Source organism: Parasteatoda tepidariorum, chromosome 4 (assembly GCF_043381705.1).
Source record: "Parasteatoda tepidariorum isolate YZ-2023 chromosome 4, CAS_Ptep_4.0, whole genome shotgun sequence".
Taxonomy (NCBI): Eukaryota; Metazoa; Arthropoda; class Arachnida; order Araneae; family Theridiidae; genus Parasteatoda; species Parasteatoda tepidariorum.
The window spans coordinates 19155632-19174967 of record NC_092207.1 but is presented as its reverse complement, the minus strand read 5'-3'; the positions used below and the strand labels follow the sequence as shown (position 1 = coordinate 19174967).

At 27.7% G+C, this 19336-nt stretch overlaps 1 protein-coding gene across 2 annotated transcripts in view; it reads right to left on the bottom strand.

Moving 5' to 3' along the window:
• Nucleotides 1-393: 393 nt before the first annotated feature.
• LOC107454365 (stromal interaction molecule) overlaps nucleotides 394-19336 on the bottom strand; it is an 83089-nt gene continuing 64146 nt past the window's right edge. The window contains exons 5-12 of one of the 2 annotated variants that reach the window (XM_071179481.1): nucleotides 18445-18696; nucleotides 16297-16397; nucleotides 13537-13703; nucleotides 12291-12311; nucleotides 10117-10197; nucleotides 9776-9907; nucleotides 6160-6451; nucleotides 394-1417 (exon numbers count right to left, since the gene is read on the bottom strand). In XM_071179481.1, the coding sequence (XP_071035582.1) occupies nucleotides 1105-1417; nucleotides 6160-6451; nucleotides 9776-9907; nucleotides 10117-10197; nucleotides 12291-12311; nucleotides 13537-13703; nucleotides 16297-16397; nucleotides 18445-18696 (1359 nt within the window). In that variant the 3' untranslated portion in view covers nucleotides 394-1104. The remainder of the gene's footprint in view (nucleotides 1418-6159; nucleotides 6452-9775; nucleotides 9908-10116; nucleotides 10198-12290; nucleotides 12312-13536; nucleotides 13704-16296; nucleotides 16398-18444; nucleotides 18697-19336) is intronic. The other variant, XM_071179482.1, reaches the window with a different exon arrangement.

Here is a 19336-nt window from a genome sequence, read left to right as displayed (position 1 = left end):
TATAGAATTTAGAAAAACAATTACATATTTTAAACAGAAAATGCTTAAAAAATTTCCAATTTTTTCAGTGGTTAAAATTATTAATAATGCATAATATTTAAATTGGCACATGTTTGTATAATTTAAGACCCACTTTAGAAAATAGCTAAGAACATTCCTATAATTTTCCATTATTTATCACATCATTTAGGCATAATAATAATGTATATTGCTATACATTTTATTATTGAAAAGTGTTATTAATAGTAAAATAAAAAAAATTATAACTTAAAAAGCTGGTTGATATATTAGTTAGGTGCAGTCTTAACACTAACTGCAAAGTAGCTAGCAAAGTAGCTAGAAAAGTTTATACTTTTTACTAACTGATAATGTAAAAAAAAAAAATAATAATAATTAGCTATCTCAAAGGAATTTAATATCAAGAAAATTTAACATGAATACAGCTGTTTTTGAGAACACTTCCATTTAAACATGATTCAAACACACTCGAACATTAATCTCACATGCACACAGATGGAATGTATAACGCTCAGCACACAAATTATCAATTTACAATTGCAACACATGAATACAAAAATCGCAAATTAAAAACATCAAAATTTGGAGACAAAAGGAAGAAGAAAAAATTGCCACGCACATTCACCTCAAATAAATAAAGCTAATTATGTCATCTTAAGTAAATACACATAAGATATGCTTTTCAGACACGCTCAACTCTTGTATTCATCTCACTTGCACGTAAACTCGGTGTTTTCATCGGGTTAATAACTTCACACAGTGAAAATTTTTTTCAGTAAAACCAAATAACTAGGCATGGCCAGTTCGAAACGAACCAACTTTCTAAAGCTTAAGATATATTCTATTATACAATCCATTGGCTTACCTGTTAAAAACAAGTAAAGTTGCTCTATATTGAAAACACACAAGAGAATTATCTATTAGATTTACACTTATTTTTATATTATTTTCTACTTAGATGCTTTATATCTAAAGCTACATAAATATATTGATTCGAAAAAACGTAAGTTGGTTCCTTTCAAGTACAACTATGCCCAATTCCTCACCCATAAGTCACGACAAGAAGCACTGTCTGTTCAGTCGTTTTCAAGTTTTCTGCTTTCGGTGCCTTAATGTCTGAAAAAACTTCTTCTTCTTGTACTTTTCTTCGGATATTGTGCTGGAGGAGGATTCGGACGAAGCACCTCCCTCGCTGTTTTCGACAATGTTGGAAGAACTAGCGCTCTTTTTTAGTGCTTCTACGGCTAGACTTCCTGGTTTCTTCTTCTTGTCTAAGATGCTCGCGCTTATTTTTCTAACAATGTCCCCCATTCGTCCGTTTGAAGGTTCAGAAGTGAGTTGTAAGGGGCTTGATAAATAGACTTCCTTATTCTTGACGAGTGATATTCCACCCCCAGGTCTGTAAAGAGAAGCGTTTTCATTATAAGAATAACAAATTCTCAAAACTTACGAATTCTTAAAAGTATGCAGTGACATTTTTGAGGAAAATCTTATTTTAGCTGTACTTATTCAGCTGGTTCCCAAAATATGTTCCGAGAAACCTTAGGCTTCCATGGAAGGGACATAATGGTGCCAAGAATTGGGACTTAATTTTTTTTTTTTTTTTTTAAAACTAGTAGTGATTTTTGAAGTCTATAATCATATTCTATCAACAATTCTCAATTATTTAATATTGCTGTAATTTATCTCCAACTTTTTAAATAAAATGCCAATGGCAAAATTTTTAAACATGTTATTTCTTTCAATATTATATTGAAAAAAATTATGGAAAAGATATGTGTTGATAAAAAAATTTCAACAGTATTTTGGATCAAAATTTTCAATTCTAAATTAAATAACCAAATTCAAGAATAAAGAATTACGTTTCTCTCATTATTATTCTCGGAGTTTTTAATAGTTTTTTTTTCTCCTCAAAAACTTAAGTTGAGCCCATTTTATCCATTTCCAGCTCATGCATGAAGACATGCATCCAGTACAAATTCAGGCGCCACTAAGACCTATAAATTTAACTATCTGACCTTAAAACCCAATTTTAAGATTATTGATAATGTGAGGGACATATTTCATTCCACACTTTAATTATTTTCAAAACAAGTAGAAGCCTTTCTTATTATTCATTCTTACATTTGCTGCTGCTAATGATTTTTATTAAAAAAGTTGGGGATTTGCAAACAGAAACTCAAACTTTTAGGTTTCCCGAGCAGAAAAAAAATTGGGAATTTAAGGTTTGCATATGTCAGATAACATTTTTTAAATGCCTTACATGATATCAAGCATGACTGTTATTTTTATAAGTTATAATATAAGGAAATTTTATGCTTATGTTATCTACAAACTTTCAAATTTTGTCCAAATTACATTGTTGTAAAATAATTTTTTTTGCAACAAATATTGCCCATCAGAATGCATTTTATTTAAAAATATTTCTAAAAATCCATTTAAAATAGGTTTAAAAAATTAAAAAATTTAATTTTCAAATTAACTGTTACCAATTAATTTGTTGAAATATTTCATTCAGAAATTGGTCTCTTAATATTATCAATAAAATTTTGTCTAAAATGATTGCAACATTTGGATAAAATTTAAGATAAGGGAACAGTGTACAGGGTAAAAACAGTCTTTCGAATTCGCAGAACTATTAGAGGGTTTGATAGCAATAAAAAAATATACCAATATATTTTTAAAGAATAAATAACATGCAGAATTTTTCAGACAGAAACCAAAGTAACGTTCATAGAAAGATAATTTTGAAATTAGCTATTGCAAATGAATTTTTAAGAACATTTTATTCCGTAATTGGTCTAGAAAGATTGCGAATAAAATTTTGTTTAAAAAGATGTTTCACAACAAGAATAAAGCTATGAAAATCAGTAAATGAAATGAATGTTTAAGAAATAATGTTTATTTTCGTTACACCAATTCAAAGTATTACTTTAGGTAATTTTAATAAGTTTAGTAAAGGGCAGGAGATTATGGTTTTCAAATATCAATATCATAAACAGTCAAAAAATTTTATAAAAGGCACAGCAGACAATCGAATAACCAGGATTGGGTTATCTAGGTAGTGTATTATCAGGAACAATCCATAAAAGAAAGAAAGAAAAGTGTGGATCGCATCCTTTAAAATGTGCATGCTGTTGATCTGATGATTTCAACGCTTTGAGTGAGTGGTTAGAGAGATTCAAACAAAGATATGGTATGCGCCAAATAGATGAAAGAATGAGCAGTGATACATTACCAGCTAAGGTTTTATATATTTTATATCCGTCGTTGAACAGCAGACCCAGTTTAGGGGTTTATGACTACTAATGTTCAACTCCGTCGCCTTTCAATTTTGAACCAATCCAGAAGACAAGGAAACTCCTCGATCAGTACCCCCAGAGGTATGGTTTGTTATGGGAACATGGAGGACTTTATTTAATTTGTATCAGTCACTACACAGGGAGTCTTCAGCTGGCTGGGATGTAACCCACGACCTCTTGGACACAGCCCAGAGCCCTACCAACCAGGCTATCCCGGCCCTCAGTTTTATATATGAAGAAAATTTGAGTGCTGAACAAATTTACAATGTGGACAAATTAGATTTATATCTGAATTGTTCTGGTATACTACATCTCTGTTTTTCTTTTAAACTGTATGAATTTGTAAATCTAAATAATATGAAAAGGACTTGTTAATAGTTTTCTTTTTAATTAATTCAACTAATAATCTTATATTTTCTATAAATTTTTTCCACCAAAATTTGCATAAATCGGATTATTCGGGATACTCCCTTAGCATTTCTGTTCAATCGAGAGACGACTGTAATTATTATCTGAATTATTTTCTAAGCATAATCAGTGGTTAGAATTTACCTGTTACAAGCAATAAAATTACTGCAGTCACTACTTTTTTTAAAAAAAAAATTTGCAAAACAATGTGTTACTTTTTGAAAGAAGACAACACTAGATAGTAATGAGTCCTCGCAACTACTTTAATCATCCAGCAAAGAAGCAAAATTCAAATGTAACTGATTTCTTGTATCCAATATACTTTACTTATTTTTATTTTTCTCAGTTAAGATAACTTTAAAAATAACACTTAAGCTTTAATCACTTAAACACTTAGCTTTGAACTTAAAAAAGTCACAAATGAACTTAAAAAAATCTTTGAACTTAAAAAAGTTATAATATTCTAATTTCTTGAAATAAATATTCACAGCCATAGGAGGCATAAAAAGTTGAAAGAAACAGTTCATAAAACGGCTCTTTAATTACCATTATTTTTGAATTTTTCTATCAGTATTCAAAAATTTTTAAAATTTTTAGCATGAGTGCAAATTGAAACCTCCTTCAAATTAAAGTAGTTGTCACTCTTAAAAGTAGTTAATTAGTGACTACATTTTGAAAGTTTGTATTCACAACAATAAAAAAAAAAAATTAGCTGTTAACAGCGAAAAAATGTATTTTTTCCAACCACTGAGCATAACCAAATGAAGGAAAAAAGAAATATTAGTTTAGTTATCAAACTGAAACATAATTAAAACAAAGAACACATACACAATACTACAGAAGTATAAAATGATTGATTGTTACAATTACCAGGCTCAGGCACTAAATAAAAATAAGATAAATTGCAAAACAATGTGGTAATTTAATAAGAATATTCTTTCACTGTTTAAATGGTAACATTTTCCATTAAAGCAGAAGAACAATCAGAGTATATAGATTCACAATCAAAACTGTAACACAAATTTCAATTGCCATGCCATGCAAAGAGAAAGTTAGTTCTAGAAGAAAGTTAGCAATAAAGATTAAATCATAATAATGTTAGAACTCAATTGATGGAAGCTTGGCCATTAAACAAGTTAATTAAGAGACTGGAATTTTTAAGAACAGAAAATGCACATCCATAAGGGGCCAAGACCTTACCGTTTAGGGCTGGAATTCCAAAACTTAAAGATATGAGGCAATTTCCTATTCCATGAACTATTTGTTTTCTGTTTTTCATAATTATGTGGTTTTCCCTGATTCCTTAATAAATAGGAAGCTATTTCACAGATATTCCAAGATTACATTGCACAAAATCTTATAATAAAGCATATTCATTATACTTCACTAAAAAAAAAAAAATCAACCAAAAATTTTATTTGTCAGTAAACTACTCATTTAAAAGAGAAAATAAAAAGAGATTGAATTTCCAAATTGATATAATAAATAAGATAATTTTAAAACAAATTGTCCTATTCAGTAAAAGACTAATTTGAAAAAAAAAAGACCTAATTTTCAATTTTTTTCGAATAAAATATGTGCTATGAATCTGTACTTAAGAAATTATTAAAAAAAAAACAAAAAAAAAAAAACACCACATAGCTGAAACTGGAATAAATTGAAAGTGTGCTAAATTATAATTTTGATGAGGAGATAGTTGAGATAAATCATAGTGCTTCTGCACAAAAAACTAACATTTTAAGAAATTTTCTTTCCTACCTTATTCACTTATTCCCTTTCAATTTAGGCAGCTACTGCCAAAACATTGTCAGATGAAAATTGGTCCCCATTTAAAAAAAAAATAAATGTGTTTATCTATACAATGTGTTTATATTTTATTACATTAAACTTGCCCTGTTAGTTACTTATACTTAAATTTTAAAAATATCTGTTAAGAGTTTCGCACAAAAAATTTCATTCTTTTTTTTCAATGTAAAATATTACACATTTTTAAAGACTACAGTGCTAAAACTATTTAATAAATTTACTTAATTTTCAATTTATCAGATACAGAATAAAATTTTAATTTAGCTTAGTTAGAATGAAGAATAAAAATTTAATTAGAGAGTATATTCTTAGTATAAAAAAAATAGAACCTGATTTGATTTTAATTTAAAAACTTGCAAACCTGAAATTTCAACTATTGTGAGTGCATTATAATAATTATTTTTTTCAATAAAATGAAGATAGTTATCTAAGGACTCTTTATCATAGCTTTAAAAAATTTTACATTTTAAACTTAGATTAAATGGAATTCAACTTTAAATTGTTTAAAAATAGAAAAATGGACCATTTTTTAATAGTTCTATCTAAAAAAAGGTAATTTTTAAAAAATTTGTATAAATGTTGTTCTTAAACCAGTAAACAGATTACTAGTGAAATGATGACTCACCCATCAGTAAGTGTAAACATTGGTCTGGATGACTCTGGGCATGACGCAAGGGAGGGAGGAGTATTGCTCCTCTCCGTCGAGTCATCGTCAACAGGATCAGGGATTAGAATCTCTTCGTTATCTGTTTCAAAAGAGGATACACTCTCTAAAGGCCTATAACATTCTCTGGGATAGACAACCCTCGAGGTGGAAGCAAGAGCAGAATAGGCCATTATGTCAGGATTGTTTTTAATTAAGGAAGGGCTGGATTTTGAATAGCTAGGCGGTGGAGGAATGTTAGCAACTCCCGAGCCTATAAATATGGCGACAGAAACATTAGAAGTGTTAAAACAAAAGCTGATCGTGATGATGTCATCTAATGTTAAAGTATGTGAGAAGTAAAGTAATGTATAAAATCTTTAAATGACCCTTTCAAGTTTGGCTCAATGCAAAATGCTGCTTATTAGTGTTAAAAAAAATTTATTTTGATTAAATGAGTTAGTAAAATTTATTATGTAAAAAGCAAATTTTCAGAATAGTTTCCTAATTGAAATTTTTTTTGATAATAAATTAAAAAAAGAAACAAAATTTATGGTTGACACTACTAGGTCAGGGTTGCCTCGCAAATCTGGAAAAAAAATTCCCTGTATTTTCCCTCTACATATTATATACATTATATTATGAGGAAACAGAACAATTACAGTGCTAAAGAGTGAGCTATATTGGGCTAACTATATTCATTAGTTTTAATTGAACAGCTGAAGATAACTGAATAATGCTGTAGTAAATGAAATAGTTTAGTATAGCTGAAATATCCTTAAATGTCCCATAGATTACACTTTGAGTGGTCACCATTCTTTAAAAGACATAAATAAGAAACGAAATTCCCTGTATTTTCCCAGTTCGTAAAGGAAGAATCAAAATTCCCTGCATTTTCTCTGTTATTTTGGGTGATTTTTAAATTCCCTGTATTTTCCAGGTGGTTTTCCTTGTTTTCCCAATGGAGTGGCAACCCTGTAGGTTAATAAATATTAATAAGTAATTAAGTTATTCATAAATTTGGAAGTTCTTTTCAACACATTCTTCATGGACATTATTAATGCACAACTTTTCTGCATTTTAACATTAGATGACAACAACTTTAACAGCAAATGAGCCAAGAAAAAAATTCCAACAATTTAAAATAAGCATTGCTAATAGACAGAAAAATCAGATTCATTATTGACAGATAGAGAAAAAGTTTAAAATAATGCTTTTTAGAAATAGGAGAGGCTCAAAATTTTTTTTCTCTCTTCTTTCAAGTTGTATTTGTCTTATTTTGACCCAACACATGAAAAATACAATAATGAATATTTCTCACATAATCTTTGTAAGGAAAGGTATTTAGAAATCTTTAAAAAAATAAATCAGACTCATAATGTGCAATAAAAATGATGATTTCTGAAAATGCAACTAAATATTTGACTGGGAAATCCATAGCCAACTATAAACTAGAGAAATATTTTAAAGGTCAATGAAAATAAGTAATAGAGATTGAAAGGAAGTAATAAGTTCTAACATTTCAAGATGACTCTTTAATAGTTAATATTAATCAAAATAAAGAATTGTTGAATTTCAAAGAGCATTTCTTTTTTATTATTAATTCACAACCATAATAACCTTTATAACAGATTTATTTTAACAAGGACTATGTATTTTGGATTTATTTTCAAATAAAATAATGTTTATGTTACAGATATTTACAAATTATTAAGTATTGCCTACAAAACAAAATTTAAAAAATTCCTGCCTCATACGTATAATAAGGCTGGATTTTCACATACTAGGTTACAATCTTCAAGGAAGTTGGTTAATAACTTAACATACTATATCTGAATCAGCATATCGTATTAGAACCATTTAAGTGGCATATTAAAATTTTATGTTTAAACTCAACAAAAACATATCGTTTTTTGAGTCAGCCTATTTTTATAAGTAAATATCTGGTAGTCAAATAATAACAGGGGTGATTGTGACACAAAGTGAAAAATCCTGAAAATTTTATATGTAAATACTCGATAACAAGATATCAATTTATATATAATTCATATTTTATATATTTTTTTAACTAAAAAATATCCCACTTTTATAGTAACTAATTTAAGAAAAAACTTAGTTCTTATAAGAATCGTGATATTGGATTAAAAAATCGCATGAATATGAATCACGATATTGGATTTTAAGAACGCGAAAATACAAATCACGATATTGGATTTTAAAATCATGTGAATATGAATCACGATGCATGATTTTTAAATCACATGAGTACGATTCACAAAGAATAACTTTCAAATTAGGTAAATACGAAATCCGATGTTCAATATTAAAATCGCATGAATATGAATCTTGATATTACAGGATTCCAGCATTGTTTCAAAGATTAAAAACTTTGAAAATCCAAAAATTAAAATTGCGGAAGAGTCGCATGTTTGAAAACGCCTCGTTAACGTGATTTAGCGAAGGTTTTAAAATTTAAATTATAGAACTTAATTCTTACTTTAAATTGAGCTGAAAATTTCGTCGGATTATAAGTTTTGATTCGCGATAGTCCGTAAATCAATCTTAAGATGTGCGAATTTCCGCAAAAAAAATCACATGCCTTGCTTCTAGTTTGTAGACCTAGAGGGATGATACGAAAAACCCGGAATTCCGGGTTACACCCAGAATGCAATCACCCCTGTAATAAGCAAATTAACTCCTTCAGATACAAAACGGCATGATACAGGCTTTCTTTAACTTCAGAACAGTGAACTGAAAAAGCATATAAAGGGCACATTTTCCATACTTCCACATTAAACAGATAATTCAAACAAAAACTTTTATATTTTAATTTGTCATAAAAATTATCATTATAAGGATTTCCAGAGAAATATTTCGTAGAGAAAAAGAATGGACTGAAATTTTGATGTAGATTTATGAAACTTAAATGAAATAAATACAGTATTACATTAAGATTATAATGATTTTGCTATGTCTGTGTTCTAGATGCAGCATTGGACTATTTAGGACAAAAAATAAATAATAACTAAACAAAATGTAATAAGCATGAAATATGTATTTGTTATTTTTACTTTATCTTATTACTACACATAATAAAAAGCGGTAATAAGCTTGATATAAATTTTTTTTAAAACTAAGAATATTTTGAGATAAAATTAGCTTAAAACAAATAAAATATGAACATGGGACGATTTCACAATATACAATGTTAGCTATTAAAACATTAAGATTAAATAGCTCAATGAAACAAATAACTTACAAAATATATGACAGCATAGATTAGACTTTTACATGCAAAGATGATTGTTAAAAAATTTTAATACTTTCGAAGCATTAAAATACTAACTGTTTTGATTTAAAAACATTTGATAAAATAAATGTAATGAAATGCCCAAATTTAAATGAAATAATATCAATAAATATCAATAATGTCAATAAAACTTATGTAAATAAATGAGTTTAAAATAAAGGCAGGCTTAGTCTTGAGCAACCTATAAAATTGTTTTGTGAGTTTTAAACAAACAATTAAAAAAATTATCTGGGGGAAAAAAAGGAAAGAAACGAAGGGTGAAATCATGTTAATTAAAAGTAATCTCACCACTTTTAGAAGTTGAAGCAGCAGGCGTTTGAGCAGCAGAGGTCAGGGAAATGCCACTATCACGGTGAACTAAAAATCTTTGAGCTTTAAAGCTATGTCTATCTGTAGTTTTAGTAGAACTGCTTATGCAGGCTGTTAGTAGGAGTAGAAGAAAAGCAAGCAAAAAAGTTAGATGAGCAGAGTATGTTAAGAGATAAAAAACATGATTAGATAAGCAGGAGATATGCACATAGTATGTGACAAAATAGACATAGTAAGGGACCAAAATTTGTAAATATGGTAAAAGAAAAAGGGAAATAATTTTTGTATGATGCAAGATAATATAAAGTTTTGAAACTTACTAGGTACGATACCAGTGTAGGGCGGTGGGCTTTCTTCTCGAAGTGTAGTTTCACTACTGCTATGAGTCAAAGTATTGAGTCCTATAAGAAAACAAATCTTTTATATATATATATTTTTTTTTGTTAATGCCTTACACATGTAAAGAATTTTATTTTATAACGGTCGTTGAACAGCCGACCCAATTTTATGGGTTTACAACTACCAATGCTCAACTCCGTAGCCTTGTAATTTTGAACCCAATCCAGAAGACAAGGGAACTCTTGGATCGAGTATTGGGAGAAATTTACCTTCATGGAGGACTTTTTGATGGAGCTAACCCGCATTTGCGTTACATGGAGAGGAAGACCACAAGAACCTCCCACCGTTAGCCTGACGGCAAGGGACATGTAAAGAATTGGAAAAAGGTTACGATTTTCTTACTTTTCAGTACGTCTCAAATTTTGTTCATTTTGTTAAAAACTGAATGAGATTTAGGTTTTATGCCATACCTGCCAACATTGGAGAAATAAAATAACGGATATTTTACTAGTGACACTTTTAGACGAGAAAAGTTTTGATACATCATACATAATCATGTAAGTCAAAAAGAGAAATTGGAAATAATATAAGCACTTACATTTAGAGATGAATCTTAATCTAAAAAATATTTTCTTAAACCATTATTTATAAATACTTAAACTATTAACACCCAACATACTGCTATAGCAGTATCTGTTGAGGAATAAGAGAAGTATTTTTGCCATCAGCGGATATTTTATTGACATTTTTTTAAAACTTCAACAAATAAAGAGAAATTTGAGAATATACTGGTAAACAGGAGACAGTGGTAAAAAACAAGAGTTTATGTTAAAATATAGGAGACTTGGCAGGTATGTTTTATGCACAGTTTAATGATGCAAGTCAAAGTAATTAAATACTTTTATATCATTGTTTTTCCTAAATAAAGACATACAATTGCAGAATGTAATACAATTGCTGAATGTAAAGGGAATGTTCCAGTATAAGGCTAAATTATCCTTCAAAGTAAAAAAAGAGACTTTATTTATTTTAGCATACATTTTTTAACAATGAGATTTTTTAAGGTTCTCTCAATATATCACATTTATTGATTTTTTATTTTTTATTATGAAACTAAGTTTAACTACATAGTTTTATGAGAAAAAAAAAACTTTGCTAACAAATGCTTTGCTTTTTGCTACAAAAACAATTTTAAACAATACTTTGACTTACAGAAGAAAGAAAGCACAGTTAAAATACTAATTAGAAATTTTTTTAACTAGATACAAATCACTAGCTTATTCCCATTTTAGAAATTTAAACTCTTTCTAACTTTTTAACGCTCTACACGTTCTTTTTTTCAGCTATTCTGAAAGTTTTCAGTTCTTTTTAAAATATTAAGTTCTTTTCTAAAATAAAATCTTCACTTTTATGTCAATTGTCATGTAGAGAAAACACCATTCAACAAAAAGAAGGAGCCCTGTTTTTTATTCTATCAAAATTTAAAAAGGTATCATCAATTTTAATACCAAAAATCTTTTCTAACTTTTTTAACAACCCTACACGTTCTATTCTTCAGCCTCTTTCAACAATTCTAAAATTTCTAGTTCTTTTTAAAGTATTAAGCTCTTTTCTAAAATAAAATTTTTCACTTTTATATCAATTTTTAGGTAGAGAAATCATCATTCAACAAAAAGAAGGAGCCATGTTTTTTATTCTATTAAAATGCTAGAATATAAAAAGGTTTAATCAATTTTAATAGAAAAATTTATTCCATCAAAATAACCCTTTTTAATTAATACAAACACTGAGAAATTTTGGCAACAATTAAGCTATCAAGATTTTTCTGAAAACAATGCTTCACTATATTTTTAATAAAGCAAACATAATTAAAATATTTTTTTTTTTTTACCTAGAGCTTTTAGTTCTTATTTCCAAATATAGGTCATATTAATTTTAAATTTGTATTGACAGCAATTTGTATTCAAATAAATTAAACTATTAAACATTTCCTAGACAAAAATAGGCTAAAACGAGTGAGCTACAATACATTCTCAATAAAATGTATTTAATTCGGATACGATATGTGCCTTTTACCCATTTTTTCTTACCTAAAATGCATAAATTGTAAAAAAAATATTTTTACACACAAACATAAAATATTTTTTGCATTTACCTTTTTTTTTAGTTGATAAATCTGAAACAAAATTTTTATAATTAAAAAACATTGAATTTCTTGTGATACATACTGAAATTATTAAAACTTCAAAGTTTGACTAATTAATTTAGACTTTAAAAAATTTGCTTCAAGACTTTTAACAAAATACAAAACACAATTAAAAAAATGAAACAAACCTAAAGAATATTATCTACTTTTTTCTAAAAGGCAACGGTTTTAACTCCAATTTTTCCGCATAAAGTGAGGAGAAATGTAAAACAAATGCATTTATCACTCTTTTTTTAAATAAGTTTTTGATTAAAATGCATGAATCATACACAAAATGTAATAATATAATTACAGCCCAACACCAAAATAGTTATTTAGATCTACATAATTTTTTCTTACTTGATAAATTTACATAATTATTACAATAAGAAACTGTCGATAATCACAATTATATTTTTATCTTACCTTAACTGGTTTTTAAAAAGTATTACAATATTTGCTTACAATTGAACTACATTTCAATAAATTAGTTTAAAGATTCTTAACGAAAGAGCAAAATTGCATAATTAATTTATTTTAAGTAATGTAATAGGGGAGTGTATAATATTTGATTGTTTTAGATTCTAAATTTTATTTAGAAGCAACTTAGTTTCATTCATTAGTATCAATCTATATATTTTTGACACGCAATGTATAGTTTTCGGAGTGGTTTAAAACAATGAAGTTAAAAATGTACACATTTAGTTGCTTTAAAGTCACAATATTTTTATAATACTTTTAAACGATGAAACGTAAGAAAATAACTAAACATGCGAAATATGCAATCTAATTATCCGGATTCTTAAATTAGAAGTTTACTAAGGTTAAAGTTTAAATTTGGAAAGAAGATTGCTAATGGTAAAGTTATAATTACAGATAAAATATTAAAATGAAATTGTAAAAAATTATATCAAGATTTATCACGAATGAAAAATTATCAAGGTAACAATATAATTGCTTCAAATTCAACACATGATAATGATTGCCAAAGATAGGATAAAAGGCACAATAAAATGAAAGTTTTCAAACATAAAAATAGAAACTAAATTTGTAAAGATGTCTAGTTTGACAAAACTGAGGTTAAAATCACAAAAGTAATTTACTCCAATTATTAATTTTGAAAAACAACATAGAATTATGTATGTCATTTGTAAAAGAAAGAATACATGGTTAAAGAGAAGAAAACAAGTGATGGGAATAAAGTGAAAATAGTAACCAGAGTGTGTGCTACTGCTTGTGCCATTCAACAGTGTTGGCTTCAAAATGCTTTCTAGAGATGCTAAGCCAGGATTATGAATAATTGGAAAACCGCAGAGAATTTCAACTTGCTTCCAGCGATGCATCCTTTCTTGAAGATCAGTTGTTACTTCGTACAAAGCTGACCTGAAAAACATGAATTATTGATACAAAAAAGCAACTGCATATTCAATTAGATGAATGAGAGAAATACAGTAACTTCCTTTTTTTTTAGAAAATAATATATAATTCATGATAATAAGACTAAGTTATTTTTATTAAAAGAGTTTTACAAGATTTAAATAATATGATCAAATTTATTTACTGAAATTATTTCTTTGATTGTTATGATAAAATTTCACACTTTAATTTTAATCATGCATTAAAAAATATAATTCATAATTTATAATAATTCATATTTACTTTTAGTAAGAATATTAATTATAAATTTTCTTAATGATCATTTTAATAAATTTTTTAGTTGAGCTCTCAAAAAAGTCAAACATTTCAGCTATAGACTCCACAGCTCTAATATAACAGGGTGGCCACTCAAATCAGATTTCAAATTTCCCTGATTTTTCCAGGTTTTCCAGATAAAAATCTTAAAATTTCCAGGTTTTAGTTTTTTTATTCTAATAAAGTGTAGGATGTGGGCACAAGAAAAGTGTCTAAATTATAAAATATTTTTTTCAAAATGTTATTTTTTTATCATAACTTGAAAAAAATAATTTATTTTGACAATTTGGCAAGATTTTTTATTCATTTTTTAATGTTTTGGTACAAAATTTTGAATCAAAAATCATATATTGACCAACAAAAGAGTAAAATTAAATATTAGAATATAGTTATTTTAATTTTAAAAAAAGTTTTTTTTTTTTTAAGAACTATGTTATAAAAGGTTAAAATGAAATAGAAAAAATTAGCATTAATGCAACAATTGTAACAATTTGTTGACAAACATTGCTGTTAGCAGTTGTAAAAAAAATGTGAGATTGGTTGGTTTGCTGAGAAAAAATAATTCACAGATTTCTTTTAATGGGAATACAAAAATTTTCAGAAAAAGAGTGCAATATAAAATCTATTATTATTATCAAATTATAACCAACTAATTTTTGGAGAATTTTATAAAGTTAAAAATACCAAAACATTTCGTCAAAAAGGAAAAAAATTACCACGAAAGCATTGGAACAAACTTAAGCCATAAATGGATTCAGCCCAAGGACAGAATTTAACAACAGAAGCTAATATCCTAATCCCTTCTTCCACCTCCACCCAGAGCCGGATTATACCTTTCGTAGGCCCTAGGCACAGAGCCGGATTATACCTTTCGTGGGCCCTAGGCATAGCCGTTTTTGGGCCCTCCCCTCCTTCCCTCACTCCTCCCCTCTTTTCAAAATATAGGCTAAAATTTTCTTGCATATTTTTTTTACATTTTTATTAATATGGATTTTAATTTACAAATTTGTTTATCGAACTTTATCGCAATACCGATATACTACCGATATTGCAGTTGATATCGATAATACCATTACGATTAGTTCGATCGATAACNTAATTTAAATTAAGAAAATTAGTAAATAATTTAAATTAGTGAAATTAAAAAAATTTCCAGCTTTTCTTTAAAATTTCCTGATTTTTCCAGGTTTTTATCCAAATTTCCCTGATTTTTCCAGGTTTTTTTCTAGTATAAAAAAAAATTCCCTGATAATTCCAGGTTTTCAAGGTTTTCTAGATGGGTGGCCACCCTGTATAAGTATGAATTATAAAACTTACTTTAAATGTACAAGACATTAAACAAAATTAATTTTGCCATTGGAATTAGTCATAACAACAAGTGGTTCGATGTTATTTTGCAAAATACACCGAAAATCATTGAAGGGGTAAGAAAGAAAAAGTTATGATACATTCTCAGGAATTTCAACAGGCTTAAAGAGAATTAATACAATTTTATAAAGGGGAAAAAATATTCTTGCTTCCAGGAAGAAAAAAAAAATTATAATACAAGAAATAGAATATGTGATGACAAACAACTATAGTGTCTTCAGTTTAGACGGCGACTGAAGAACATATATGGAAGGTTTATATTATTTTAAATAGGAATCCACTTTAAGTAGAAAAGGACTCAGAAATTTTAGTCTCCCAAGTCTAGGAGAATCACTGACAACAAAAGCTGAGTCAGTCCTTATATGAATACCACAAAAATCAAATAACCAAAAGAATAGAGAATTCAAGAAAAATATTTATTATTCTTTTAGTTTCCATAAAACGTTCAAACTTATTCACTTAGTTTTTTTCCTCTTGGATCTCTTAATATTCAAATGATAGTCAAGAAGTACAAACCATAATAATGGTCTTAAGGTGTTTAATTTATATTCATTACAGTACTCAGTTAATTAGTTGTATATATCATAAATACAGTATTATTATTGTTAAATGATAATTATTTCATATCCCAAATTCAAACTTTAAAACTACTAAAAATTAATAAGTAAATGATTTACAGATATTTTATTTAATTAATGATATTTTAATGATTTAATGATGATTAATGATTTAATGATGATATTTTATTTAATAAATTTTATTAGTTTACATATATACCTCTAACTCATTTTAACTAAATTTACTGAAAACTGATTAAAGAGGCATTCGATACTAATAATTAATATTTAATTAAGAAACAATAGCAATGTATTTACGACAAACCATATGGAATAATGTATTTTTTAGAGCTTCTTACTTGGCTTTTACAATGCGATCATCCACATCATCAATGGAGCTACCATGAGCTATTCTAAAGGCACCCATAAAAGTGGCTCTTTTTTTACTCAGTTTTTCACACTAAAGAAAAATAACTGACTGTCAAAGATTTGGAATTCAAAAACAAAATAAAATGATTCAAAAAAATGAAAACAACAAAAAAAATCCCAAAAATGAAAACAGCAACAAAAAAAAAAAAATCCAGTTTTACTATTTGTAAACAATAAAAATAGCAAAAATGCAGTTACAAAAATACTAAATTACAAAAACACACACACATATTAAAATATTTGGCACAGAAACAAAAGAGAAATGTTATGATTTGCTTAACTATAAAAGACAACTTCAGTAACTTAAACCTAGAGAGTTTATTAAAGAGAGTTTCATAGATAACTACAAATAAAGCAAGTAATAATAGTTTAGGATATACCACGTTTGGAGAAGCTCTGAAGATATTTTTACAAAGATTATGACATTTATAAAAACATTAGAGAAACTCCCTGATCTGCAGGGAAACAATTGACTAGTTAATTGACACTTCAAAATTATAAAATAAAAAAATTAATTAAAAACGCAAAATATATACTTTTTTTAAATAAAAAATATAAAGAGTTGCTTCGAATTACTAAACACAGTTACAGTAGCTAAAGCTTTAACCCTCTGTCTGCTCAATTTGAAAACCTAAATCGCTTAAAAAAATTTTTTTTGCTGCATAATTTTAAATCTGTATACATTGGAGAATTTAAATATGCATTTTTTCTTTCTAGAAAAGATTTTTTATTTTATTAATTGCATATATATTTTAGATTGCATAGATATTTTTATATATTTAGATTGACTAAAATCACTATATTTAGATTGACAAGAATCTGATAAATCATCAGGAATCTCTGTCAATCTCTGAACATTTTCTAGCAGTCATTTCTGATTAGAAAAAGGCAGTAGTAAAGTTAAACATAGTAAAGTTACAGCGATAAATACAAAATACCTTCAAATACCACAATTTAGTGATGGACGACTAATGACATCTGTTGGTCAAAACCTAAATTAAAAGTCTACCACTGTACATAATTATTTCACTGGCTAAATTGTGAGAAGAACAGCCAGTGGGTTAAAAGCACTCTTGCTCTTTTGTCATGCTGTGAAGAAAAATCCAGTCACAATAAAATTTGAACTAAGTATATTAAACATAGCTGATTGTTTTCAATCTTTTTTTATTAATAATATAATTTAGGATTAAAACTTTTTAAAATAGCATACAAAAAATATTAGACAGAATAACAAATTCAGCAAGGATGCACAATCTATGGTTTGGAGCCGAAATTGCCTATGAAGTCTTTGAACTTCATTGGCAATTTCGGCCCCAAACCATAATATTAACTCTCAATAGACCAATTGGCAAAAATCCGTTTGTTATTTATATCACTCTGATTGTTGTCATATTAACAATAAACGTAATTATAGTAATGATTATAGTTGTTATATATTAATATTACAATTATACGTAGTAGGAACTATTCTTAACCATGCTCTGTAAGTTGTTGATTCAGTTTGGCTTTCTTCAGAATATAAGATCATAACCACTTCCTTTCGTAAGTTTAGTTTAATGAAATGAGTTGAGTGTTTGCGGTGAAAAATAATTTATCACAAATTTACATAACTAAATTGAGAAAAAAAATTCCTGACTTCGGTAGTTAAATAAATTGTAAAAGTTGTAATGTCAAAATTCCAAATGTAATTATATTGATACTTTATTAATACTTATCAGTATCTAAATACAAAATGATTAATTTTGTGTTAGACACTGAGGAAGGTTCTCGTTTATGCAACCGAAACTATAGTATGTTGATTTGCTTTACTTAACAGTCATAGATCTTAACTCGAACTGAGCTTAACGAAAATAGTCAAAACAATTTCCAATTATATTGATTGGTAGAACTCATTCTGCATTTTCCCATACTTACAATTACAATAAATAATAACAAAATCGTTAGCAAATTAATAAATATTATTAATATTTAAGAAAAAGTTTCCGGGTTAAAAATTTTTTTAAATTAAATTTTACTAATTAATCCAGGATAGACAAATAAAAAGTATCAGGATAGAGGCAATTAAACGAGATACATACACCTTCCTTGGCAGCTAATAACTGTTGTTCGGCCACTGATTTTTTGGCATTGTAGTTACGCTGTTCAATCTCATGGGTCAGTTGTAACCAGTGTTGTAAAGTGACAGGCGCAACCCAGTGGCGTGCCTCAAGTTTTTTTTCAGCTTCCCTTAAATCACATCGAGCGATTTGGAGTTGCTTTTCCAATTCTGATATTCTGCTTAATCCATCAGGGTCTGAGCAATCACTTATAGAGTGTTCCAAACTTCTTTGCTGAAAAATGGAAATAATTATATTAAATGGTTTTTTACTTAAAAATAAGCAACATAAATAAAATAACATTCAATTTCAACAAATTAAAATCTGAATTTCGATACACGTTTGTGAAAATTAAACTGACTGCAAAGGCTTGTAGCTCCAGTTCTACATACCGAATATGAATGAATCCCGCAGTAAGGCAATTTGAGCTGATGTAATTTTGCCTTATCAAAAACAATGAGGTGGCTAGCATGCTTTCCAGCTCTAAATCTTTATGATTTCTAGGTGTAGGTTTTTCTCTTCATGCGGTTTATCAAGGATATGCAACTAATGATAACAACTTGAAAGCAGATAGCATTGTCCGCCATTTCTCAAGATTGGCTTCATGTGGCCGTAAATAATGCGGTAAAGCACATTCAACAAAACGTTGACTGACATTTTGTTTTTCGTCTATTCTTATCATTTTTTAATTTTTCACTAAGACACCTGTCGGTAAAATTTCAAATACAGTGGAGCATCTTTTATACGACGATCACTTATACGACGTTTACATTTATACGACGTTTTAGTGTGGTCCCAAATCATTCCTATTCATTTTAATGTAAAAATATATCGTTTATACGACGCACAGAATCGGTTATATAGTATACTTTAA